Source organism: Capsicum annuum, chromosome 6 (genome assembly GCF_002878395.1).
Source record: "Capsicum annuum cultivar UCD-10X-F1 chromosome 6, UCD10Xv1.1, whole genome shotgun sequence".
NCBI lineage: Eukaryota > Viridiplantae > Streptophyta > Magnoliopsida > Solanales > Solanaceae > Capsicum > Capsicum annuum.
In genome coordinates this window covers 5,357,249-5,384,368 of record NC_061116.1, presented here as the reverse complement: position 1 = coordinate 5,384,368, position 27,120 = coordinate 5,357,249, and the positions used below count along the sequence as shown (strand labels likewise).

Genomic DNA, 27,120 nt, shown 5'->3' with positions numbered 1-27,120 from the left:
GCTGATTGGGCGGGTGATATTAATGATCGCCGTTCAATCTCTGGCTACATTGTTTTTCTAGGTATGACTCCTATCTGCTGGTGTTCTCGTAAGCAACCTACTGTCTCCCGATCCTCCACTAGGGGTCACATACATTGCTGAAAACGGGTACATCATACAAAAATGAAGCACCTCGAGGTCGATCTTCACTTTGTTCGCAATCAAGTTCGGAATGGCCTAGTCCGAGTATCACACATCCACTCCACTGATCAAGTTGCAGATCCACTCACCAAACCATTGTCTAAGCTAGCCTTCCAGCAGATGCTACCCAAGTTAGGTGTTGTCTCGTCACACCTAACTTGAGGGGGGCATAATGGAGAATGTATTCCTGATCGATAACTGATTGATAACTGAGATATGGAAGATCAGTTTAGTGATTTAGAAGATTAGTTTAGTGATTTAGTTTCTATTTAGGAGAAGATCACAATTCTTTATTAGAAGAAAAATGGAGAAGAATAGTTGTTTGCCAGACAATGCCGCTTACAATGTGTTTGCGCAAGGATTTCTCAGGTGGAGCAAATTTAATGAAATGAAAACTTGTATGAAGGAAATGGCTGATAGGGGCTTCTCTTTTGATGCAAGTACAACTGGACTTTTGGTAAACGTTGTAAGGGAGAATCCTTCTGTCCTTGACATGATACCAGAGCTTCACTCAAAAAATAAGTACTGAATATTTGTTTTGGTTGGTTTATTTGGCTATGCTATCGCTGTGATACGATTTCCTTTCATCCCTGCAAAAGAAATTACACCCAATGCAATTGCAAAAGGTGATGACAAATAGAGCATTGCTTGAGCTTTCTAGTCATCCTTATTGAGAAGGTACATCAATTTTGATTTGCGTTTTTTTGGCCATTCTTCTTTTTCTTAGAAATGCAGTATCTTAACAACTGCATTTGTGATGTGCTTTTCTTAAACTCTTTTCTTCCATGCCGGTGTCTCTAGCATCAGACTTTATGTACAACTAGAGTCTACATGTCTAGAGATGTTACAACAAGCTTTGGTTATGATTACATCCTTCAGCAGGTAACCTTTTGTTGTAATTTTTTTTTTTTTTTGAAATCTAACTTGATTTCCTACTGGCTAATGTTGGGCTTGGCACTTTACTTATGTGCATTTGCAGTAATTTCTGCAGTTTCCTGTTGGCCTTGAAATCTTTTTTCCTAGTTTCTAATTTGGCGGTCTGATCTTGGGTATCTTGGAAATTTGACATCACACCTATTGGTCAATCATGGATTCCTTGTGGTTCGTATTAAAGCTGTCTTGATTGAGGGTCAATATTGTATGAATAGCTTTTGTTGTAATTTCCGAGCATAGTTTTTTCAGAAGCTATAACGTCAAGACCATTGTCATTATTCTCCTTCCTCAATTGTAGGAATTGCAGATCTTCCAGATGCAAAAGTGTTTTATGTTATATCGTTTTGTCTTAGTGGGCGTTTGGCCATGAAAACTAAAATTTTTGAACCTGGAGTTGAACTTGGAGTTGGAGTTGTATTTGTCCATAAGAATAATTGGAGTTGTTCTTGAATTTTTGTGAGAGAAGGAAGATGGAACAAAGTGAAAACAACTTTTTCTTGTTTTTCACTTTTCCAAGTACAACTCCAAGTTGTATTTGAAATTCTCATGCCCAAACATCAACTTGGAGTTGTATTTGGCATATAATGAATTTTTTTTCCAGAAAAGTGAAAAAATTCTCATGGCCAAATGGGCCCTAGTAATTCCATTGATATTGTCGAAGAGGAACATCAAAATATTCATGTTTCTGAGTATAAACCCTCCCAAAGAGAACAGATCTATTATATTTTCTTATGCCGATTTCACCAGCATTAACTACTTGTAGTTGTGTTTTTCATAGGTGTCTTTCATCTTTCTAGGTTTTTCGTTTTTAATGTTTTGACGCTATTGAGTGTTTGTTAAGTTTATCTGCAGGTTGCTGCAGGGCAAATTGCTAGTGCTGGAATGGTTGCAGTGAGTTATGTTCAGAGAATTTCTGAAAAGGTTTTAAGATTTATTAGTATCTTAACAAATGTTTTTGTGACTTGCTTTTCTTAAACCCTTTTCTTCCGCGCAGGTGTCTCTAGCATCAGACTTTATGTACAACTACATGTCTTGAGATGTTACAGCAAGCTTTGGTTACAAATACATCCTTCTGCAGGTAACCTTTTGTCGTTATTATCTTTTCAAATATCTAACTTTATTTCCTGCTGGCTAGTGTTGGGCTTGGCACTTTAATTATGTACATTTATAGTAGTTTTGCAGTTTCCTTGTTGACTTTGAAATCTTTTTCCTAGTTTCTACTTTGGTGGTCCGATCTTGTGTAACTGTACTATTTGCTGCAACTGTGCAGAGTCTAGTAAAAAATGAAAGCTCCAAGTTTAGCACCTCAAAATTGTCATTATCTTTTTCAAAATGATTGTATGCAGACTCCAATAGATCATTTCTTGCTCTTAGGTTTTGACACCTTGATGGTAGAAAAGTGCTAGCATTATTATCCAGTTTACATTATAGACCAGCTACCATCTCTTCCCTGTATATGGCATGGCTAAACTTGTGTTGTGCCTGTGCGTCCACGTTCTTGCTTTGTGATTTTTTTTGTTGACAAGGGAATCCACGACAAAATCCTTTAGGTGCCCATAAGGTACCCCAGTCCAGTCCAATAGCCCGCAAACCACACAAGAAAAGTAAAACACACTAAGCAAGCCCTGTGGGATGAGCTCGGCCACCCTTGCAGATCTTGCTTGCTTCCTAATTTTCCGCTCTCTTCAGGAGTCAGGCTATATGTACTAGTAGTTTTCATTTGTTTTCTCGTTCAATCTGTATGCTATGTTACATCTCATTTCTTTTTGCTATGCAACGTCTTGTTCCTATAATGTTAAAGATTCAAAATACCAAACTCTGGTTGGAACCCTATGCACCTAAATTGGGCATCTTTTGTTGAGAATCATCTCACATAGACTTTCTTCTCTCTTGTTTTGGGATACCGCATGCATATGGGGTATTCTCCCCAAATTGTTATACAAGGTAAATTAACCTAACTACCGGGACTCCTAAATATGATAGAACTAAGGGGTTAGAGGTAGGGCCTAGTAGTATTATTTAGTATGTGGGTCGTTTCTTGTTCTTCTGGCCAAGTGGCATTATTCCATTTTTGTAACCGACATAGTGGAGACGAGTTGAGAGTACAAATCTGAGCGCCTCAACTTGGTCTCAGTTGGCAACCAAACACTCCAACTCCTTTTCATTGTGTCTCGTGGATATCTCCAATGCGGACATGGCACATAGATTTTGAAGGTGTCCAGATGATTATTTTGTAAGTTGGAGTGTTCAATTGACACAGTGGAAACGAGGTTAGGTGTTGAGATGTGCATACTCAAAGTTGGAGTGTTAACTCACTAGCTGAGTCCAAGATTGAGTGTCTGTCTATGTATTATTTACTGGATTTGACTAACAATTCTGATGTGTTGAAACCCAAATGAGTCACCACTTAAAAGTGTACTAAAAGAAGGAATATTCTATTGTAGGTCTCTCAGGTAGGCTGACATAGGACAAGATTAAACTATCTCAAGTGACCTTTTCTCATTTTATCCTCAATGTGTTCTACCTATACCTTCTACTGTTATACATAACGTCATCATTCTAATCTTGCATGATCGCGTATCGATATCAATATTTTTATTTTTCTCAACACTCATCTTGTGGATATGTTGGAACTCTGAGGCTCAACATTCACTCAACAACAACAACAACAACAACAAACCCAGTGTATTCCCACTTAGTGGGGTCTGGGGGGGGTAAGATGTACGCAGTCCATACCTCTACCTCTGATGAAGTAGAAAGGCTGTTTCCGAAAGACCCCCGGCTCAAGTCACGAGATATCACACAAACACATAGTACAGCACAGAAGCAGATGACATAACATAGATACGGCACCCATAAGGAATATAAAACAGAGTAAAGCAGGAATGCAGGAATATACAGCGGAGGAAAGCACACATATTCGTAATAAACATGGAACACGGAACACGGAACATTGAATACGGAATCATAACAGGAATACACCCCCACCAATTTATTCCCTACACTAGCGACCCGAACTGGCCCTAATCCTCTGCCGTAATTCGCATCTTCCATACCTTCCTATCTAGGGTCATGTCCTCGGTGAGCTGTAACTGTAACTGTAATAATTCTTAAAAAAAAAAAAATCACTTCCATATAACATTTATTATGGTCTTACTTACAACCATTCTACGAACTTGCCTTTCTCTTATTCTTGTGAAGATTATAATTTGGTTAGTTTTTTCTTCCAGGTGACTGGTGGCTCTCTTGAAGAATCAAAGGAAGCTCTCACCATTGCTGAAACAGATGGTTAGCATATGTCCTTAATTAGCTAATTTACTCTGAATAATGAAGTTGTTTTCCAGCGAGCTGGCTTCTCAAATATATTGGCATGTCTAACCATGAGAAGTAACTCTTTTTGCAGCAAGACTTTTCTGTACTGTGGGTGTGCACCCAACATGATGCAATGTGGGCTTCACTCTTAATGTTTTGTAATAACCTACTGAAAATATCTACCTGTTCATATATGTTGGATGCTTTGTCATTTTCTTCTTCTGTGCTCAATCAGGAATTTGAAGACAGTGGGGATCCGGAAAAGCATTTGCAGGATCTTTTGACATTGGCTAAAGAGGGAAAAGAAAAAGGAAAAGTACGTATAGTTTTCTGTATATAAGGTTATGGAGTCATTGAACTTACACCTTCTTAGTAAATGCCCTGTTCAATTAGCATATTTTGACAAGCTTTAATATTATACTTCTTAACATGTGAACCCTGAGCAGTTCAAGCTCCTGAGTTAACTGGTCTTGTGTTTCAATTGCTCCAAACTTTTTCGATAAGGATTTGTTCCTATAATGACACTAGTATAACCAAAATAATACTGAATCATTTGCCCTTTTTAAAGAACTTTTGAGCAATTTAAGCTTGTCCTTTAACTGCTTTGAGGTTTCATGCGAATCACAGTAGAAAAAAGGTTTTGCCGCAAAAAGAACTTGGAAGATTTTAAGAATTAGACAAGCTCTTAATTAGACTAGCACATTTGGAGGTCAACTTTCTGGGCTAACTTCCTAACATGTATTAGGGAACATGTCGAACAAACACCGGAGGCTGTAAGTAGTTTTTAATGACAAAGATTTGTTCATAAAATGCACATTTGTAATGCATTTTGATGATATAGCTCAAGTCACCCATCATGTGTTTCATTCCTTTTCTCTCGTGAATGTGAATATAAACTTCTACATGAATCTTTTATGTATTGGCTAGCAAGTTTGGAGCTATTTTAATTGTGACTATATCGCCTAGGTGCCTAAAGATAATTATAGTTTTATCTTTATTTACTTGCTTTGCTGATGATAAAATTCATTTCAAATAAGGTGGTTGCGATTGGCGAATGTGGATTGGACTATGATAGACTTCACTTTTGCCCATCTGATATTCAAAAGAAGTATGTATTTCCTTCAAATCACTCAACCCTATGAATTCTTCCTTCACAATTTACAACTCCCTCTCTCTCACACACATCCCACGCAAAAGCAAGTGGCGGAGCTGTGTCGTGAAAACTTGCTCAATCCTCCCACCCCTCCCCGAATGCCCTAACCCTCTTTCTGGTGGCATTTACTGATTTTCTCTGAAGGAATTACTTCTTTAACTTGTAGCCTAGGTGCACCTTTTGGTGACTATAATTCAGTAGGTTTGCCTTGTTTCCACTTTGCTGATGGTGGTTTTGCTTTCTCTTTCACTATTTTGAAATATAGGTACTTTGAAAAGCAGTTTGAGTTAGCATATACAACGAAGCTGCCAATGTTTCTTCACATGCGAGCAGCTGCTCAGGATTCTTGCGACATTCTAAATGAAATGAGGATCGGTAAATTTTTTGTACATGTTGGAGATAGCACAAGATGGCTTGGCTTTAGTTTTAGAAAGATCAGGTTAATTAACCTAAGATCTTATAGTTTGATTCTTAGTTTTTCCATAAGCCAGTTTAAAAGGGGAAGGAATAAATAAAGTGATGGATGAGCACCATGAGGTCTCAGGTTCAATTCCCAATAGAGACAAAACACTAGGTGATTTTTTTCATCTGTTCTAGCCTTGGTGGACAGAGTTACCCGGTACCTGTTGCTGGTGGGAGGTGACAGGTATCCCGTAGATTTAGTCGAGATGCGCGCAAGCTGGCCCAGACACCACGGTTATGAAAATAAATAAATAAATAAATAAAGTAATCAACCTCCAGTATCTCATGATTTCACAACTATGTCTGACTCCCATATCTCACTCACTGCTTTTGGGATGAAGCGGGGCCCCAATGCTAGAAGGCTCCCACCTATTTGTGTTCAGAGAAAAGTGAATTTAGACACCCTTACCTCCTCATGTCAGAAAATTTTATGGAGCTAGCTTATGCCGAGATATGCTATTGCAAGAATACTGAAGTAAACTTCAAAGGCTGTTTGACTGATAATTGCCTTATGGAGTTGAGGCAGTACCTTAGTCTTGTTTTGTTTGATTAGGAGAATTTAAGCAATGTTATCATGGTTCAAATTTAATTAATGATTAGCATTCATCGTTGCAGTTTTATATATGGCGTTTTCATGTACCAGTTGTGTTGAACAGGTTTGCTGCTGGTTGTGCGTACTCTTTCACTGGAAGTTCTGAAGACTGTGATAAACTTCTTTCATTTAGTAATGTTTTTGTAGGTGAAATTTCCAGTCCATAGTATTCTGTTTTTTTAATTTAGAAGTTGCCATATTCATGTGTTTTCCATCAGATACCTGAGATTGCTAGACCCTGATTTACTCATATCTCTTTATGTCTGTCTGTTTGAACTACTTATTAGGCGTAAATGGTTGCTCTCTCAAGACGGTTGAGAACCTTGAAGTTGTAAAAGGTATACCTGTTGAATTAATGATGATTGAAACGGATTCACCATACTGTGATATCAAGAATACGCATGCTGGGATAAGGTATGTGAAATCCTCGTGGCCTTCAAAGAAAAAGGATAAGCATGATCAAGAATGCCTGGTCAAAGGTCGCAATGAGCCTTGCTTAGTTCGGTGTCATAAAATTCTTATTGCTAGTTATATGATTGTTCTTCCATTTTTTATCACTGTGTTTCTGAGATCGAAGTTGATTGAAAATGAAAGCTACAACTTACATATAATTCACAATTTGATATTCGTTATAGGATACTAGTGTTCAGTATTAGTTTCTCCTTCGTTTATCCACTAAATACACTTTTGTATCTTAAAGGTTTACTTTCAATACTTATGTTGATTAAGAAAAGTAATTTTAGAGTTGGGCAAGGATGTAAAATTGGACAAACTCATTCTAAGTAAAGCTGGAAAAAGAGAATATCGAAATGTGGATGGAAGCAGAGGAGCTAGAACAACCGTCCTTACGACACATTCCACGGAACTTTAAATTGGCGAGTGCCACGGTCCGAAAAAAAAAGAAGAGAGAATCCAAGATTATGTGTGGAAAGTGTTAATCTTGTGAAAGAAGTTGTCTATTCGTCTGGGATATTTGAGCTTTCTTGAAATTTGTCTTTCTATTTATGATCTGTCAACATAAATGCTTCCACTACCATCGGGCCTTTTTTAACCAGTTACTAGAATAAGTATTGTTTGCTTCAACAGTAAAATGTGGTTGGGACTTGTAGGTTTTGAGTTTAAACTTAGGGTTAGAGACTGATGTTATTCTTTGGTAATTTTTTTTCCTTTCCCTTTTTCATCCCATGAACAAAAGCAAAGTACCAGCTTATTCCCTTTTTACTTTGTTCTGGATACTTGTTCTTTCTATTTGCTTCTGAATGAAGGCCTAAAGGAATTATATGCTGTACTACCTACGTTTTAATTTGTTTTTCTTATACTGTACTACCTACATTTTAATTTGTTTGTCTTACTTTCCTTTTTGGTTCGTTTCAAAAAGAATGTCCCTTCCTTTTCTGACAGATCTGTAATTTCAATCCTCTACATGGCATGTTTAAGGCCACAAGATTAAAAGACATTTTGGTAAATTGTACATCTCTTTAATTTAAGATCTATGGATTCATAAGTTTTCTTTATTTTCTTAACCTACGTGACTAGTCAAAACCAGGCAAACAAATTGAAACGGAGTGAGTAATATTCTTTCTGTTGTGGTTTTTCCACAACTTATGCCTCGGCAATATAGTATTACTTCTTGCTGCATATGATTCTCCCTATCTCGAGTTTGATCTTGATTTCTTGAAAAATATCAACTCCCTCCTTCCCAGGCAAGTGCTTGGAGTTGTTGCAGGCACTAAGGGTATCGCTGACATAGACCAACTGGGCAAGACACTGGACCACAATACGTGCAGGTGATTATAACGTTCTCTTTTTCCCATCTTTATTCTCGATCTGCAAGAAAGTAGATGATTTTTTTGTATAGAAAGACAGACATGCTAAACAATTGGGAAAATGAGGATTAATTTTCATTTCCTAAGACAACTTTTTTATGTTCTCTGTTTGGTACACTGTTATTTGTCATGAGCCGAGGGTCTATCGGTAACAACCTCTCTACTTCATCTGAGGTAGTGGTATGGACTGTACACTTTACCCTCTCCGGACCCCATTTTGTGGGAATACACTGGGTATGTTGTTGTTGTTGTAAGACAAAACTTGGATATGAGGTGATTAGGCAATTTATTTTACATATGTTCTCTATTCAGAAGTATTGGGGTGAGGTGATTAGGCACGATATGATGCAACTTCAGCTCATGAGCACATGACCCTTGATAGGAGGATGTGGAGGTCAAGAATTATGTTAAGAGGGTTAGTATGGTAGTTGGACATATTTCTTTTCCTTTTTCTAAGTATTAGTATTATTCTTGTTTTTCTTCATTTTTAGATTTCTATTACATATTCCTTTAGCCTTGGTTATCTTATTTTAGTGTTATGGTTTCTGCTTGTTGGTACTTCCTCTTTTTTATCGTTCTTTAAGCCGAGAGTCTATTGGATACATCCTCTCTACTTTCTCAAGGTATGGGTAAGGTCTGTGTGCACTCTACCCCTCCCCAGACCCCACTTGTGGCATTATATTACACTAGGTTTGCTGTTGTAATGATCTTGATTCACTCATGAAAATTTGAGCTCATTCGCGTGACCATGAATGTTTTCAGGGTTTTCTTTCCTCATGATTTGGATTCGTCAGCGGAAGCCCTTCTTGATAGTGGTAAGGAAGCTCTATGAAGTCGCGCGTTTAAGAGAAAAGCAACACTCAGCTAGTGTGGGCACGTATCCACTAGAAGTCTTTAATATGAGAAAACAAACAGATGGAAAATGCTTTACAACTCTACATGGAAAATTTCTGATTGACAATTTATGCTAAAGCTATCATGAAATGGAATATGTTCTTTATATTTTATATTCCCTCCATTTTAAAAAGAATAACCTTTTTCTTCTTTTTAGTCTGTTCCAAAAAGAATGACCTTTTTCTTCTTTTGTCAATACTTTTAATTCAAATTTTTCACATGACATGTTTAAGACCACAAAATTAAAGGACGTTTTGGTACATTTGACATAACTTTGATTTAGGACCACAAGTTTCAAAAGTCTTATTTATTTTCTTAAACTTCGTGCTAAGTCAAATTAGGTCATTCTTTTTTAAATGGTGGGAGTAGTTAGAAATTAGAAGTTTCATATAACTCTAGTCTAGTTTGTTATTTTGCAAATTGTGCTAGCAAGAGAGTTATATTGACATTATCCATATAAAAATAAATCAATCAAAGTCCATAAATGACCATTCATACATTTGTATTTTCTAAGAAATATATGGATATATAATATCATAGAAGTAGCAAAAATTGTTGGTCTACGTATATATTTTGTGTGAATTGAACGAGTTAGATTTTATTTAATATCCCTGCCATGAAAAGATATATCTGTGGATCGTGTGAGTACTAATACTAGTATCACTTAATATGAACGGGAGGAATGATAAAAAACCCATCTAAAATATCAATTTTTTGAGTTTCAAATCTAAATTGTTCATTGTTTTATTTACTTACCGAACTGTCATTCATATTACAACACACCTCAATGTTGAGTTGTCAAATTTTTATTTCAGTTTTCGGTCGACAACAGACGCGTATAGGTAACTTAGAATTGAGGTGTGTTTTAATATAATGAGTGATAGTTTAGGTAGGTAAATAGAACAATGGATAATTGAAGTATGAATTTATGAAATAAAATCATTTTCTCTCAAAAGAACTTACATTAACTTTCACAATTTATTTATGAGTTAATAATAAAAAATACATCTAAATCATCATTTTTTTTATGATTTTCATACCTCAACTAACCATTATTTCGTTTTCTTCTACACCCTCCTTATTTAAAAATGTCAAGTGACTTTTCACTTGATTAATTTTGTCCATCTATTAGTGATTTCAATTTTTAATTAAATGAATGGTAAGCAAGGTTAAAACTCAAACTTAAGAGTTTCTTTGGTAGAAAGAATAAAAGATAAAATATTTTAAAATTAATTTTAAGATAAGCTTATTTCTTAATTAGTTGGAATAAAATATATAATAATTTATCTTAGAGTTGGTTATTCTGTGTGATTATAATGTTATTTTTATTTCAACTTACGAATATGATAACTAATCTCGAATAGCTAATTCCGAATAAATAAAAGTAAAAATTAAATGAGTAAAAGTGTTGAGTCTTTATTCTTTCCCCCTTAACCTTGCATGTGTAATTAGGGGACACCACTTTTTACATTAACATAACGGAATTCCTCCTACATAGTCAGATATAGTTCAATAATTTATGATTTACGTATGTTTGATCAGTGGAAAAAAATTAAGACGTTGTTCTGTGAAATGATGGATCTTAGCATTTATCCAGATGAGCTCACCTTCATCATATTGATAGATGGACTACGTAATTACTTGGTGAAATTTCACAAAAAGGATTAAAAACTGATAAAGCTGCCTATACTACGTCTATATATATACATGTTTTTGTATATCTAAAAGATCATCCAGTTTTTCTAAAATCTTTTCTAAGATGTCTTTGTTATTCATTTAAACAAATTGTATTCTAGTTTGAACTCTAGATGCCAGATTTCTTGTTCTAGCTCAAAAATACTCTTCTTTTGATAAAACAAAGATTTTTTTGCAAACTCCTGCAAATGAGTTATAAGTATATCGCTCATATATATATATATATATATATATATATATATATATATATATATATATATACACGTCGATCATAGGTGGTTGAAATTTTTGATAATTTTGTTTTAAAAAAAAGGGCAACATATATACTGCATTTTTAAAATCAACCTTCTATATACAACTATTATAGCCCACCAGTTCAGATATAAACCATTCAAACATCAAAATCAAAGCGTTCATACATCAAAATTTACGAATCAAAAATAAACTACAAACCACCAAAACATATAAAATAGTAAGCTACAACCTATCCTCATCATCCTCGTCCCCATCCTCCTCCTCTTTCTCTTCTTCTTCCTCTTCTTCTTTCTCTGCAGTGTAATCCTCAAGTGGACCTGGGCCTCATAGTCCAAAGGGCATCTTTAAAAGGAAGAATTCATGAAAACTGAAGAAAATTATTAATGCTCTTGTATTATTTTCATTTGCGCAACACTTTTGTCTTCTTTCTCCTCGCTTTCAGTCGCTGCAACAAGTTCTTTAAAGAGACGAGAAATCATATTTTGTAACAAAATAACGATTTCTCTACTAACTAGTGAGGTAGAGGAGGATCCACAATGGGAAGACCTAAAATTCTCCGTTAAGCATTTTCTTAAGTAGCGGGTAGAGGAGGATCCATAATGGAAAGACCTAATATTCTCTGTTAAGCATTTTCTTGAGTAGCCATAGGCTACATTTCTAATCAGAGAACCCGCACATTGTGGTAAGTACTCCTCCTCTATATCTTGAGGCATTGGGTTCGCTAACTTTTAGGAGACTGAGTACTACATAATCATTAATTTTTAGCTTATCTTTGTTCTATATTTAAAGTAAATAAAAAATAATAAAAAGACACTAAACTATTCATATTTAAATAATATCAACTTCACTAAAAAAAAGTTATAAGTACGAATGTAGTTCTTACATGGGTAGCTTTTGCATGTGGTTTAACCTACACATCTTCATTCGTTGAGTTTTTTTTTTTTATGTGGGTCTCCATGAATAACTCATGTTGTGTTACGTTCCTACCCAATTTTTTTTCTGTACATGATAAAATTATAAATCTTCCAAAGCAAAAAATTAAAATAGAAATAAACATTTAAATTGATAAAATTTACGTACCATTTTATCATCAATAACAATCTAACGATAGCTCCTGCATTCTGTGGAGAGTCATCCTGATGCTTTGGTTTAACTTCTTTTTTTCTGCAATTTTTGGTATTCTTTGTTATTCTATTTGTTATTCTAATAGTGAAGAAAATCTTGCCACATTTCTGGCCTTATAAACTTTGGCATTTTCTAATTGTTCTTGCATAATCTAATAGACCATTAAGTCTAAGTCCGATTTTTCTAAAAAAAAATTTCTTTTGCAACATGGTTTGATCAATTATACCAAAATATTTCTACAACAAAAAAAATAGTTTAATATTCAAACTTTTTTTTTTTAAACTATTTTTCTTGATTGTTCAAGCAGATCTCTATTTTTGGAGGTGTTGTGATCAAACCAACACCATTCTGAGACTTGGACCAACGACGCGAGCAAAATCCAGACAACTTCGTCATCACTAGTCATTTCACGCATCGATCGAAGCTGTCAGATTTCAATAGACAGATCTAAATTTTTTTCTAGATTCTTGTAGACAAAACTCTCCAGTTCATTTTCTTTCAATTTGCAGTCAATTATTTGCTCAAGATTCCTATGATTGCAGATTTTTTTCAGATTCAAATTTCAGTAAACATTTTGCTTTCAGATTCTTGTGATTGCAGATTTTTTAAAATTTGACTTTCAGTAACTTTTTACTTCCAGAATTCTGCAATTGCCAATTTTTTTTATATTCGGATACATTATGTCCATTAGTTCATATATTTTAATAAACTTGTGATTTTCAGCCACCTAAACTACTCCATCACCACTGAACCCTTGATAGATAGTGCGAACTAATTATCTTGATCTTCCTTTGTTCAGGATCATTTGATTAAACAGGCTAATGACGTTGATGAAAAAGATAAGGTTGAATGAGAGAAGGTTGACACTCAATTGTGTAGCCTATTATGAAAGTGTATTGATTCGAAGTTGATGTTGTTGTTTCGATCACTCCAAATTTACTTCTTGATTTGATAAAAGACTCGTGGATTATACACAAATAACATCTCTCATTTTTATAATATTTTTTCTCTATTGACTAACCTTAGAAAGCAAGATTCAGATATGTGTATATATTTTATTTTTAAATTTTATGATTAATTTGAAGTTAAAAAGGTGAAAATAATTTATTTTATCAAAATTTTACGCCAAACACATTATTTGAACTTAAAAAAATAAATAAATAATATTTATGCACAAATGCCCCCATTTTTTGAAATTTAACTTAAAAAAAAAATTAAATAATATTGATGCCCAAATAACGCCTTAGTCTCACTCTCAACTAGCACAAAAGTTCTCCACAACTTTATTTATTAACACAAAGTTAGGGCACCCAAGTTCAATTTTAGAGATGAGGGGATTTTCTTTGCGTAAATAGAGTAAAGGCCCAAAATCATCCATTATCTTTACTTTAGACACAAAATAATACATATTGTCTTAATTGGTGCACTAATAGTCCTTTTTGTTTAAAAACAACAACAAACCCAGTGTATTCCCACCTAGTGGGGTCTGGGGGTAAGATGTACGCAGTCCATACCTCTACCTTTAAAGAAGTAGAAAGGCTATTTCCGATAGACCCCCGGCTCAAGTCACGAGATACCACACAAACTCATAGTAGAGCACAGAACTAGATTACATAACATAACATAAATACGGCACCCATAAGTATTAGAAAACAGAGGAAAGCACACAGATTCGTAATAAAACATGGAACACGGAATCATAACAAGAATAAAATCCCCACCAAGTAATTCTCTACACTAGCAACCCAAATCGGCCCTAGTCTTCTGCCCTAATTCGCGTCCTCCAAACCTTCCTATCTAGGGTCATGTCCTCGGTGAGCTGTAACTGCTCCATGTCCCGCCTAATCACCTCACCCCAGTACTTCTTCGGCCTACCCCTACCCCGCCTAAAACCATCCAACGCTAGCCTCCCACACCTACGAACCGGGGCATCCATGCCCCTCCTCTTCACGTGTCTGAGCCATCTCAATCGGGCTTCCCGCATCTTGCACTCCACTAGAGTCACACCAACCTTCTCCCGGATAGTCTCATTCCGCACTCTATCCCCTCTAGTTAGCCCACACATCCAGCGCAACATCCGCATTTCTGCCACCTTCATTTTTTGGATGTGGGAGTTCTTAACTGGCCAACACTCCGCTCCATACAACAAGGCCGGACGGACTACCACCCTGTAGAATTTGCCTTTCAGCTTAACACCCTAACTGTGAATTTTTTTAACAGAAGCCTCCTCATGTTCATATCAAGTAAACACGATCACCATTAGGCAAGGGAAATCAATGCAAAAACACATCAAATAAGTCTTGAGGCATCGATGCTGCATTAACAATTCAGACTTCTCTGTATCACTGCATCAACAATTGTTTCAATCTATTAATTTCATGGTCTGATAAGATTCATGAAGATAAAAGATGACGTCAACTTCTATGTTAGGTGATGCCAGATCCTTCAGTAGGTTAGTAGAGGTTGGTTAGAATTTTCATCAACATCGAAGATTTTGGCTAAGAGAAGCTTTATACGCTGCAACTCAGCCTTAGACTACAAAACCTTCCGATTTAACTTCTTTGAGGTGATTAAATGTCACATTTGTGAAACGTTCCACTTGAAGAGATTCTGGGATAGGAACATCATCATAAAAGTAGGTTTTACTGATGGATTAGTCAATGATATTTTACTTTCGTTTCAGTTGCTTGCTCTGTCGTTAACGTGTCATTTTTGGGTCGCAACTATCTTGCAGCGTGAAGCCACTGAAACTGCTCAAGTTCCGAGTTATCAACTCTGTCAGATGTTGGTAATTGCTTCCCTATCCACTGAAACTGCTCAAGCTCTGAGTTATCAACTCTGTCACGCTGATGTTGGTAATTGCTTCCTTATACTACTTATGGTGTGCAACCCAAATATACTTGGTTCGTCCTTGTCGGCCAGCTGTTGATGAAGAGGCTGATCTCGGAGTTCTTGTGTTTATGGGAATATATTTTTTCCTCCCTCATTGATTGTGCATTCAGTCCATGAACTCATGAGAACCCCAAGAACTTATGCCCTTATGACTAAATAAAAATCATAGTGACTAGTGACACAGAAAATCTCAAGGCTCAAATTGATTCAAGCCCTTGTCAGCAACATTTTGTAGGTGAGGTTTTTTTTGGAGGAAAAAAAATAGTGTGATAGAAAGGTAATTGGCTGATGTTAAAAAAAATTAACAGTGTTGGGGTGATGACTAAAAATGCACCACTTTTTAAAAAAAAGGACTATTAGTGCATCAATTGAAAAAATATGTATTATTTTGGGCCTTTACCAGGTAAATACAACAATTGTATTCCCTCTCTTCTTCCGCAATTAGATGTTATTCTTCAGTAAAGGGTAAAGTTGGGGTAACCATCAATGTTGAGAATGAGGTAAAGTGCTTAGATGATGCTGTTAGTCTCTTCCATCGAATGAATGAGTCCTCTTCCTTCAGTCGTTTCTCTTTTTCGAGAAATGCGGATATTAGGTATCCCAATTAATGAATTCATGTTGAATATTTTGATTAATAATTATTGCTTGATGCATCGTGTTGATTGTGCATTTTCGCTGTTACCCATTCACTTGAAGAGTGGCATTCCACTGAATGTTGTCACCTTTACCACTCTAAGGGAATTATTTGCTGAAAATAAAGTCACAGATGCAGTTGTCTTGTTCAAAAAATTGGTGAGAGAGAAGATCCTTGAGCCGAATGAAGTCATGTATGGAACCGTCATGAATGGACTCAGCAAAAGGGGACATACTGAGAAGACTTTAAGTTTGCTTCATTTAATGGAACAAGGGAGCACTAAGCCCGACACATTTAAGTACAACATTGTCATAGATGCCCTTTGTAAAGATAGAAACTTAGATGCTGCTATCAACCTGCTGAATGAGATGAAGCAGAAAAACATTCCTCCAGACAGAGTCACATATAATTCATTAATTGATGGTTTGTGTAAACTTGGTCTGTGGGAAAAGTTTAAGACTTTGTTCTCTGAGATGGTGAATCTTAATATTTATCCAAATGTCAATACCTTCAACATACTAATAGATGGACTATGCAAAGAAGGGAAAGTGGAAGATGCCGAGGAAGGAATGAAATGCAGGGTCGGAAAGGGTGTAGAGCCTGATATAATCACCTACAATGCGATAATGGATGGATATTGTTTGCGTGGTCAAGTGGATAGAGCAAGGAGAATTTTTGATATAATGATAGATAAGTGCATTGAACCTGACATTATTAGCTATAACGTACTAATAAATGGATACGGTAAGAAAAAGAAAGTGGCCAAGGCCATGCAATTGCTTGGTGAAATTTCTCAAAGGGGATCAAAACCTAATACTGTTACCTACAATACTATCTTGCAAGGTCTGTTTGTTGTTGGAAGAATTGGCGATGCAAAACGAGTTTATGCCGAGATGCTATCTAGGGGGCCTGTACCTAATTCATCCACTCATCGTACATTGCTCAAAGGTTATTTTAGGTATGGACTTGTTGAAGTTTATTTTAGGTATGGACTTGTTGAAGAGGCTATGTCACTCTTTAATAAGTTGAAAATAAATAGAGAAGATACTGATATTGAACTTTACAATGTTGTCATTAATGGATTGTGCAAAAATGGTAAACTGGATGAAGCTCAGTCTGTTTTTGAGAATCTTTCTTTGATTGGATTGCCTCCGGATGTGAGAACATACAATACAATGATAACTGGATTTTGTATACAAGGATTGTTAGATGAAGCTAAAAGTATGCTAAGAAAAATGGAGAAGAATCGTTGTTTGCCAAACAATGTCACTTACAATGTGTTTGTGCAAGGATTTCTCAAGTGGAGCAAATTTAGTGAAATGAGAACTTTTATGAAGGAAATGGCTGATAGGGGCTTCTCTTTTGATGCAAGTACAGCTGGATTTTTGCTAAACGTAGTAAGGGAGAATCCTTCTGTCCTTGACATGATACCAGAGCTTCACTCGAAAAATAACTATTGAATATTTGTTTTGGTTGGTTTATTGGGCTATGCTATCACTGTGATACAATTTCCTTTCATCCCTACAAAAGATATGGCATCCAATGCAATTGCAAAAGGTGATGACAAATAGAGCATTGCTTGAGCTTTCTAGGCAGCCGTATTGAGGAGGTACATCAATTTTGATTACTCTTTTTTATCATTCTTCTTTTTCTTACAATTCAAATGTTATTGCACTCTTAATATGAGAAAAAATGGTGACCAATAATGATCTTTTAAAAAAAGGAATAATGGTGAGTTCCCCTATGTGTACAAATTATAAGTGTAGTAATATCATTTTCAGTGCTATTTAGTTATCTTCAGGAACATCAAAATGTTCATGTTTCTGAGTAACCCTCCCAAATAGAAAAAACATTTGTGTTTTACAGTGTTGTCATTAATGGATTGTGCAAAAATAGTAAACTCGACGAAGCTCATGCTATTTTTGAGAAGCTTTCTTCCATTGAATTGCTTCCGGATGTGAGAACATACACTGTAATGATAAATGGGTTTTGTCTTGAAGGGTTGTTTGATGAAGTTAAAGGTATTCTAAGAAAAATGGAAGACAATGGTTGTCCTCTAAGCAATGAAACTTACAATGTTATTGTGCAAGGATTTCTCAGGTGCAATAAAATTAGTGAAATGGCATCTTTCATGAAGGAAATGGGTGGAAGGGGCTTCTTGTTTGATGCAACTACAACTCGACTTTTGATAAACATTGCAAGGGAGAATCCTTCCGTCGTTAACATGATACCAGAGCTTCACTCCAAAAATAAGAAGTGAATATATCTTTCAGTTGGTTTATTTGGTTATTATACCATTTTCTTTTGTCCCTGCATGAGCAATGGCATACAATGCAGTTGCAGAAGTTGAAAAATGGCAATTAGAACACCACTTGAGCTTTCCGGGCAGGCTTCAGAGGAGGAATATCACTTTTGACACTTTGGTTGTTTTTCTACTCTTATTTATCTTGACATCATGTCAATGCACTCTTAATATGAGTAATAATATGAGATCCCTTTATGTGTCTATATTATAAGTTTAGTTTCCTTTTATGTACTATTATTTTCCATCACTTTGAGATTCAATAACAGCTGCCTGTAACATAGAAAATATTTTGGAAAATCTTTCTAACTCAACCCCTATAGTATGAATATTTGTAACTTTCATGAAATTAAATAGAACTTGTTCAAATATGATAGGGTATATATATATATCTGATGTCTATGATTTTTCAGCTGACAATACAGATACGTGTTGGCCGGAAAGTTTTAAATCTCTTTTTTCTGCTGTCTAGTTTTGCAAGATGATTTATTGGACGCCGACATAAATAGTTGGTCATAGTTAGACATATGTAATGTATTACAACCAAATGCTCTTTGTAATTTCTTTGTCCCCTCCTCTCTCTCATTAACTTTCTTGAATTTGATTACATCAGGAAAGTCATAGAACTGGGAAGATTATCCAAGTAACGGACATTGCGGACTTTTTGACAGAAGAGGTAAATTTGAAGCTAATGGAACCAGAGGAGGCATATTAATTCTGTGGGCTGGGAAAACATGGAAAGGAGAAGTAAGTAGTGTGGGAGCGTCTTCTATATCCTGTAAGTTCACTGGAATGAATCGAGATTTTACTTGGTTTCTCTCTGGAGTCTATGCACCTAATAACAGAGTAGAAAGAGAAGAAGTGTGGTGGGAAATTGGAGCAGCTAGAGGACTTTTTACTGGCCCTTGGGTAGTCTGTGGAGATTTCAACACGGTTAGATTTCCTTCGGAAAAGAAGAATTGCTTTAGAATCACGAGGGCAATGACTGATTTTTCCGACTTTATTGAGGATATGAATTTGTTGGACCCTCATCTTGTAGGGGGAAACTATACTTGGAGGAAAGGGGATAGACACGACATAGCAGCAAGGTTAGATAGCTTTCTAGTATCTAATGAGTGGGACGAGGGGTTCAGAAACATCAAACAGTCAATCCTTCACAAGGTTACTTCTGATCACACACCTATAATGCTTCATAGTGGGAACTGGGAACTGGTAAGGTCGTATTTCTAATTCGAGAATTGGTGGTTGCATACAATGGGTTTTTTGGATAGAATCAAAGAATGGTGGAAATCATTTGTGTGTGAAGGAAGGCCAGACTACATCCTAGCCTTCAAGTTGAAAGCTCTAAAAGATAAATTGAGAGAGTGGAGCAAAACCATCCAAGGAAATCTAGCAATGCAAAAACAGAGTATCCTCATCCATCTTGTAGAATTAGAAGAAAAAGAAGACCAAAGACCTCTTAGTGAAGAAGAGATCCATGTGAAAGCTGGACTCCTAATTGAGTTTGAAAACATAGCCAAGCATGAGGGGATAGCATGGAGGCAAAGATCAAGGTTTAACTGGTTAAAACAGGGAGACAACAACACCAAGTTCTCTTCCACCTGCTAACTCACCCAGAAGATATAGTAACATAGAAGAGCTAAATGTGGGTGGAGAAGCTAGTAGAAATCCCGAAACTATAAAAAGGGAAATTGTTGACTTTTATTAGAAATTATATTTAGAGACTAAGGTATGGAGACCTTCTGGTGGTTTCAAGGAAGGCAATAGAATCTCTGTGGAAGAGATACTGCTGCAAGAAGACTTTAGTAGTCAGGAGATTTGGGAAAGTGTGAAACTTTGTGCTGGAGACAAAGCTCCTGGCCTGATGGATACACCATGGCATTTTATGTTCACTGTTAGGAGGTAGTAAGTGAGCAGGTAGTTGCTGCAATTCAAAATGTCCATGAGAGATGTGTTTTTGAAAAAATCTTCAACTCTACCTATGTGGCTTTGATCCCCCAAAAAATGGGTGCAAAGGAGTTAACGGATTTTAGACCCATCAGCTTAATTGGTAGTTTGTATAAAATCATCTCTAAGATGCTAACAGAAAGACTAAAAAAAGTGATGCACAAGTTGGTGGATACTCAACAGCTAGCTTTCATCAAAGGAAAACAAATAATGGATGTCATTCTTATGGCAAATGAATGTGTGGACTCAAGAAAAGCTGGATATACAAAAATCTTATGACCATCTTAATTGGAATTTCCTACTGGAGACCCTATCAAAAAGGGGTTTTGGTGGCAGATGGATGGGAGAAATTTTATACTAGCACTGTGAAATTTTATATTTTAATTAATGGTTCTCCTACTGGTTTTTTCTCTTCACAGAGAGGCTTAAGACAAGAAGACCCTTTGTCCCCTTTCTTATTCATCATTGCAATGGAGGGATTGAATGATATGCTAAAAATTGCCCAAGAAAAATCCTGGATGAAAGGTGTCAAAGTTGCAAATCGATTGGGGATTGACATAGAGATCACTCACTTGCAATATGCCGATGATACACTAATTTTCTGTGATGCTAATAGAGAGCAGCTTATGATGCTCCGGACCATTTTTGTTCTCTTTGAGGCAATTTCAGGACTACACATTAATTGGAATAAAAGCTTCTTGTATCCCGTTAATGAAGTGACCGGCCTACCTTCATTGGCTAGGACCCTCGGGGCAGAATTGGTGAACTACCAACTATATACTTGGGCATGCCACTGGAAGCCAAAAGTAGGTCAATAGATATATGGAACGGGGTAGTGGAAAAATGTGAAAGAAGACTTGTGAAGTGGAAAATCCAATACCTCTCTTTGGGGGTAAAACTTACACTTTTTAACAGTGTTTTGGATTCCATGCCTACTTACATAATGTCTCTTTTCCCTATTCCTAATGGTGTTATTCAAAGACTCGATGCTCTAAGAAGGAACTTTCTCTGGGAAGGAAATAGGGCCGTTGGCGGCGCAAAACGAACTAATCCGCGACCAGCAAGTTTTCCGAAAGCAAACTGAATAGAATTGTTACTTTCCAAAAATCTTGCTTCAAATCAAAGAAAGAAGGTCTATTTTCCCACGCAGTTCGTCGGTCAAACCAACAATTCTCTTCTCAAAGTAATAGAGAGAGTCTTTTTCTTGTTAGACTTCTATCAATGGAATGAAAGAACCATCCCTTCCTATTTCTTTGTGGGGGACTAGGGATAAGGAATTTGAAAACCCAAATCCAATGTCTTATGATGAAATGGCTTTGGAGATTTGCATCCGGAGAGCAAGCTTTATGGAAGGACATAATCAAGCTGAAATATGAAATGGATGGTCACTGGACTACCAAGTTGGTCACTAGCACTTACGGAGTTGGCCTTTGGAGAGCTATCAGGAATTTATGGCCAAAACTAAGAGAAAACTGCGGTATGAAGATGGAAAATGGCATGAAGGTTTTCTTCTGGGATGATAGATGGCTGGAGCAAGGCACTTTAAAAGATTTATTTCCTGACATTTACATCCTCAACCAGCAGGAAAATGCCACTGTCACAAAGGTATGGTCAAGCCAGAGATGGAATTTGAGCTTCAGAAGACCACTAAATGATTGGGAGATTCAAAGGTTAGTAGAGTTCTTTAGAACACTGGAGCAATTCAAAGGAACAACCACTTCACAAGACAGTTTGGTATGGCAGAATCACAATCAAGGCAGATTCAATACTCGGGAGGCATACATGAAGTTTAATACTTTTAGCAATCAAGTTGGTAGTTGGCCCTGGAAACTAATTTGGAAAGTAAAAATCCACCTTAAAGTTTCATGTTTTACTTGGTTATTGACTAAACAGGCAGTGCTTACCAAGGAAAATCTAATGAAAAGAGGTTTTAATCCAAATCCAACATGCTTCCTATGCGAAGAAGTGGATAAAACAGTCGCACATCTCTTCCTACATTGTAGGATCACTAGTTATTTGTGGAAAATCTTCATCAACATGAAGGGACTTCACTGGGTGATGCCAAAGAGGATAGTACAAACACTGAAAATTTGGAGCAGCTATGCTAGTATATCTGGCCACAAAGAAAGATGGAAAATCATACCTGCATTTGGTGGTCCGTGTGGAAAGAAAGAAATCTCAGATGCTTCCAAAACAAGTGCAACAACATACAGAAGGTGAAGATGAATTGCATGGTTTTATTTCATTTTTGGTGTAAACAGGAGTACATGGAAGATCTAGAATCAGTTATGGATGTTTTAGGCTCATTATAAGTTTTTGCTATAGGGTTGAAGATCTTCTTGTTACTCGCCTACAATTGTAACTATGGAAACCTGTAACATTTGTGGCAGGTTTGATTGTTCTGGAATAGAAAACTAGTTGTTACCATATCAAATATATATATATATATATATATGGTTTTCACCTGATTGGTTTTACCACATTGTATTCTGAACAGAGACTACTGCCCTTTCTTCATAACATGTCTTTAGTTTTGAGCTGGTTTGAATTCTCTGAAGTTGATTACGTGATTTATAAAGTTCATAGAATGACAAAATTATTCTTTCTTTTACTGCTTGGAAGAGGGATGACTCATATTTGGTGTTCCGCTGTTTCTCCAAGTTCGAATTTCATGCATCAATGTTTAGTTGGTTGGATTTGAATGGTCTCTTGCAATAGGATTTGAAGTTTATGGGTTTTGAATTTGTCACCGAACCCAATAGCTTGTCTTAGTTACTGGACTCACACTTAAATATTCATACATGTTTAATGAAATTCCCGACACAAGTAGTATGTGGTCTAAGCAAATGCTATTGGTTTCGTCCGAACCCATAGCTAATTACTCTCTCTCTGCTTTTGTTCTTCGGAAAACTTATGGACCTATTTGTTATGTTGCAGGTTCATATATTTGTTTGTCGGTATTGGAGCAACAACAAAGAACGGTTGGAAAGCCTTATATTTATTTCATCAATATTTTGAAATGATAGGCGTTATGATGTTGGAGAACTTATGATTTGGATGAATAGGAACATTTTCAGTCAAATCTTGAGATCTTACCTGTATAGCTTTCTATTTCAAGTTTACTTTGATGAGTTTTGGATCATTTGGGCTTAATCTAGAGTCGGTCACATGTTAGGGGTGATTTACAAGAATGGATGTGGAAGTGGATGGTCTTGAACTTTTCACCACACTTGTCCCATGTGCAAAACTTCAAGTTCAACAAGTTTTGACTTTCACCTCGAAAGGTTTGTCCTTTGAGCAATTGGAGGTTAAAAGTTTCAAGGCCACCTTTTTTTAAGGTCATCGGGTGTAATTCCCTCCATGTCAAGGGGAGATGGATTGGATAACATTTTCTATTTATTGCCTTTTCAATTTCTCCTCTTACCTTTGTTGCGCTACACTTAGCGTCAAGAGCTTGGTGTTGTACTAGTATTTCTTGATTTTTTATCTTGTAGTGTTTTTGTAACTAGTATTTCCTCTTTGATCAACCATGAAAGTGAATCTATCATATGAGTTTTTGTTGGTTATTACCTTCTTCACTGTTTCTTTTATCGTTTTATTTACTTCCAATCTGAAAAATTGATCGCACAAGATGTTGAAGAGATGACGGGAGAAGACAAGCTTACAATTCTTGTCCCGAATAATATCCCGTTCTAAGAAAGTCTTGAGCACCACCAGAACAGGTTCTTCTCTATTATTTCACCATGTTATCCAGTAGGTTGAATTTTGTTACTGGGGCCTACTTTCCTGGCATACAGGCTGATCCTGATGGAGTTCAGATAAATGTGCATTATGCTTTTGGGATGCAGTACCAGCATATTTTTGCACTTATATGTCATGTCCACCACAGCCACACATCTTTTGTTTTAAGCCATGCTACCATTCGAATCCCAGATCTTGGTAAGACGATCAGGCAGTCTTACAAGTTGCAGCGGATGAGGGTAAGTTCTAGCTTGATTTTTCTTTTGTATAGATTTATACGTTTTTGATACTTTCGAGACTAGATACAATATCTGTGTTTGTGATAAAATGGAAGAATTTATCATGGTTATTAATCATCTACCTTCATGAACATGTTGTCTAGTCGCAAAAGCAAAAATTTCCAAGAGAAAATTGCTGGTCTTAGACCTTCCATACCATTCCTACATAGGAGTATCATTAAATGTATAATGACAATGTTGGAGTTAAAATCATACTAAATACAGAAAGATGTGCTCTTTTTTTAACAGGCTAAAAAGGAAGTAACACGCATAAATAGAAATGTAGAGAATATATTTTCTTTGTAGATTACTCTTTTTCTAGTACTTTTGTCCTTACAGGTGAAAAAAGTATTAATCTTAGTTTGCATATGAATGTGACTGCAGGTGCATAGTTATGATGACGAAATCGGTCTTGAGGATATTGCACCTATTGTAAGGACAACCTTAGGGCATTTCCTTATGCGCAAGAACCAAATGTATCCTTGACAGAGCGAGGCCTTGTAGCTATCTCCGCGGGCTTCCCTAAGCTCCACTCAGTTCTATACTTCTGCCGCAAAATGACAAATGCTGCCTTAGTTACTATTACAAGGAACCGTCCTAACATGATCCGATTTTGTGTGTGTTTAGTCAAGCCTCAATCTCCTGATTACCTAATCCTTGGACCGCCCGATGCTGATTTTGGGGCCATCGTCCATCACTGCAAGTTATTGCGACAACTTTCCCTTTCTGGCCTCCTTACAGATCGTGTGTTATATAACATCAGGGCCCATGCTGAGATTCTAGAGATGCTCTTCATATATCGAGGCCTCTCCTTGGAGATCAGAGACTGCTCCTTCGGCGGCAAAGCTGTTGGTCATTGCTGCAGGGCTGGAGACGATGCGGTATGTTTGGATGTCTTCTTGTTCAGCAAGTTATGGTGCGTGTTTGCTGCTAGCTCAGAAGTTGCCAAGGGTTAGAGTCATCCGGACACGAGACCAGAAAGTTTCCCAATCGAGAAACTCTTCATATACAGGACAGTGGCAGTACGGAGGTTCGGCATGACTGATTCCATTTGGACCATTGATGAAGCTGCAGCAGCATCAACTTCATATAGAACCGGGTACTGATCCACCGTTCTGCTTGGGAGAACTGCAGTTATATGTTCTACGTTGATCTTTCTCCACAATTTTTTAGCTAGAGCCCCCTATGTAGTTTTAGTGTGCTGGTTGTAGTCGATGGAACATGGTAGCTAAAGGTTATTGAAGAAAGCTTTTGAAGCTCATACACCATCAATTTCTCCCTTGACCATGCGAGTTCACTGCAATAAGTAGAAAAAGATACTACATCATTCAACTGCTGGGGATGCAGGGTGGTTGAATTCATGTGCACCAAGGAGACTGCGCAATATGTCTGCCGAGTATGGAGACCTAAAAAATAGGTGCTCAACATTTTCATCAGCAACTTAACATAGAAGACATTCAGTAGTAGTACTAATATTCCAATTGAACCAGCTATCTCTTGTATAGATCCTCCAATGTGCCACCAAAGTGAATAGGCACAACCACTTACACCTGCAATGAGTATATGATACGATCCTGATTCATCACGACATTAATCTTAAGATAATTAGAAAAAATGAGTTTAGAAGGGGTAATAGGAACTTCGGATATAGTTAAGGGGTACCTGTGCCTTATCTCGTTAGAAAACTTAGAAACTTTTATAATTAGTTTCATTTGCTTATTTGTTTGTTTTCACACGTCACGAATGATGTATGTTGTATTGGGGTGACACAAACACATCCTGTATGCATTCTTGGATTCCATTACTCAAATCAATGTGCAAAATGGCAGACAGGTAAGGCCACATTGAAATTGAATCCCATACTGTTCTAATAATCTTGGAATTTAATTCTTCTTTCTGTTGGTAAAACTTTCAAAATTTGTTTGCTGAACATTAAGTGGTCAAAAGGTAAGATTATAATAAATTCAGAATTTTGATTACCTTCTGTTCTTTTTCCTTTGTAGACTTTGGCTTCTTTCGAGGTTTGCTTCATTAGCTTCTGCATGACGTTTGATTATTTGGTCCTAATAGTAACCATGTCATAATATTTGTGTAAATATAAAGCTTTTAATTAAGAAATTATAAGAATGTTAATATTATTTTTACGATGTAATAAGAAAATAATGTCAAACAAAATGAAAAGAAGGAAATAATATAAAGTGAACTGTTGGAGTCCCACATCGGTGGGTTAAAGGGTCCTTGGTCTCCTTATAAGGCTTAGGCAATCTTCCTCCTCATAAGCTAGCTTTTGAGGTGTGAGTTAGACTTAAGACCAATTTTAACATGGTATCAGAGCCAGGCCCGCACAATTAATTTATTTTCGATGTTAGCCCCCCATCTTATATTGTTCAGATGTCTAGTCCTGGGCGTGGGGGGAGGGGTTGTAGGAGTCCCACATCGGTGGTTTAAAGTATTGAGAGTTTTTTTAAGAGTAAAACATCGAGTACCGCTTGAACTATGATCGAATTTGCTACAACACACTCTAACTTTACAGGGTCCTATTACCCCCGAACTAAATTTTAACATATTTTTGTCAACCTTTATTAGCTGACGTGGCATCTTTTGTCAGCCTTTATAGCTGACGTGGAACCTTTGATGTGGGCCCCATTTTTTGTAATAAGGGTATCATGTCAGTACAAAAGAATGACAAAAACACGTTAAAATTGAGTTTGGGGTAATAGAACCCTTGTGAAGTTGATGTGTGTCGTAGTAGCTTTGATCAAAGTTTGAAGGGGTACTGAATGCTTATCTTTTTTATTAACTTATTCTTCTGTATCCTTTTAGACTTGTGGTAGACAAGCTGGACCCATTTCTTCACCCTTTTACTTTTAGCATTTCGGCATAAATTTTTTTCATCCTT

General features: G+C 36.5%; 3 protein-coding genes, 1 non-coding gene and 2 pseudogenes across 10 annotated transcripts; all 6 read left to right on the top strand.

Moving 5' to 3' along the window:
- Positions 1-567: 567 nt before the first annotated feature.
- On the top strand, positions 568-2,211 carry LOC107856191. Of its 4 annotated transcripts, none has more exons than XR_007056352.1 (4): positions 568-858; positions 982-1,062; positions 1,966-2,034; positions 2,108-2,205. It is a non-coding gene; the product is annotated as an uncharacterized LOC107856191 (transcript). The 4 variants fall into 4 exon arrangements; XR_007056349.1 differs by having other exon boundaries at positions 1,955-2,034; XR_007056350.1 differs by having other exon boundaries at positions 568-1,062; positions 1,955-2,034; positions 2,108-2,211.
- A 1,974-nt stretch (positions 2,212-4,185) lies between these two features.
- Positions 4,186-9,416, top strand: LOC124899430 (annotated as a pseudogene).
- Positions 9,417-15,834: 6,418 nt separating this feature from the next.
- On the top strand, positions 15,835-23,790 carry LOC107873692 (pentatricopeptide repeat-containing protein At1g62670, mitochondrial). Of its 4 annotated transcripts, XM_047413456.1 has the most exons (3): positions 15,835-17,562; positions 18,869-18,931; positions 23,140-23,790. In XM_047413456.1, the coding sequence occupies exon 1, from the start codon at positions 15,863-15,865 to the stop codon at positions 17,411-17,413; it is 1,551 nt and encodes a 516-aa protein (XP_047269412.1). In that variant the 5' UTR covers positions 15,835-15,862; the 3' UTR covers positions 17,414-17,562; positions 18,869-18,931; positions 23,140-23,790. The 4 variants fall into 4 exon arrangements, with proteins under 4 accessions (XP_047269412.1, XP_047269414.1, XP_047269413.1 ...); XM_047413458.1 differs by lacking the exon at positions 18,869-18,931; XM_047413457.1 differs by lacking the exons at positions 18,869-18,931; positions 23,140-23,790 and adding an exon at positions 18,054-18,187.
- Positions 17,785-18,351, top strand: LOC107874533 (pentatricopeptide repeat-containing protein At1g64100-like; the record flags this gene model as incomplete). Its single annotated transcript, XM_047413459.1, has 1 exon — positions 17,785-18,351. A coding segment is annotated over one exon (429 nt), but the record flags the coding sequence as incomplete, so codon positions are not given.
- LOC124899409 lies at positions 21,508-22,422 on the top strand. Its single transcript, XM_047414307.1, has 2 exons — positions 21,508-21,807; positions 22,096-22,422. The coding sequence occupies exons 1-2, from the start codon at positions 21,508-21,510 to the stop codon at positions 22,420-22,422; spliced, it is 627 nt and encodes a 208-aa protein (XP_047270263.1).
- Positions 23,791-24,403: 613 nt separating the features above from the next.
- Positions 24,404-25,839, top strand: LOC124899408 (annotated as a pseudogene).
- Positions 25,840-27,120: the final 1,281 nt, after the last annotated feature.

What these genes read in the sequence shown, in the direction of transcription:
- LOC107873692 (XM_047413458.1), top strand. Translation starts at nt 15,863, where the DNA reads ATGAGTCCTCTTCCTTCAGTCGTTTCTCTTTTTCGAGAAATGCGGATA.
- LOC124899409 (XM_047414307.1), top strand. Translation starts at nt 21,508, where the DNA reads ATGAAATGGCTTTGGAGATTTGCATCCGGAGAGCAAGCTTTATGGAAG. An exon ending in AAAATGCCACTGTCACAAAG is followed by an intron (nt 21,808 to 22,095) that starts GTATGGTCAAGC and finishes TTGACTAAACAG; the next exon opens with GCAGTGCTTACCAAGGAAAA.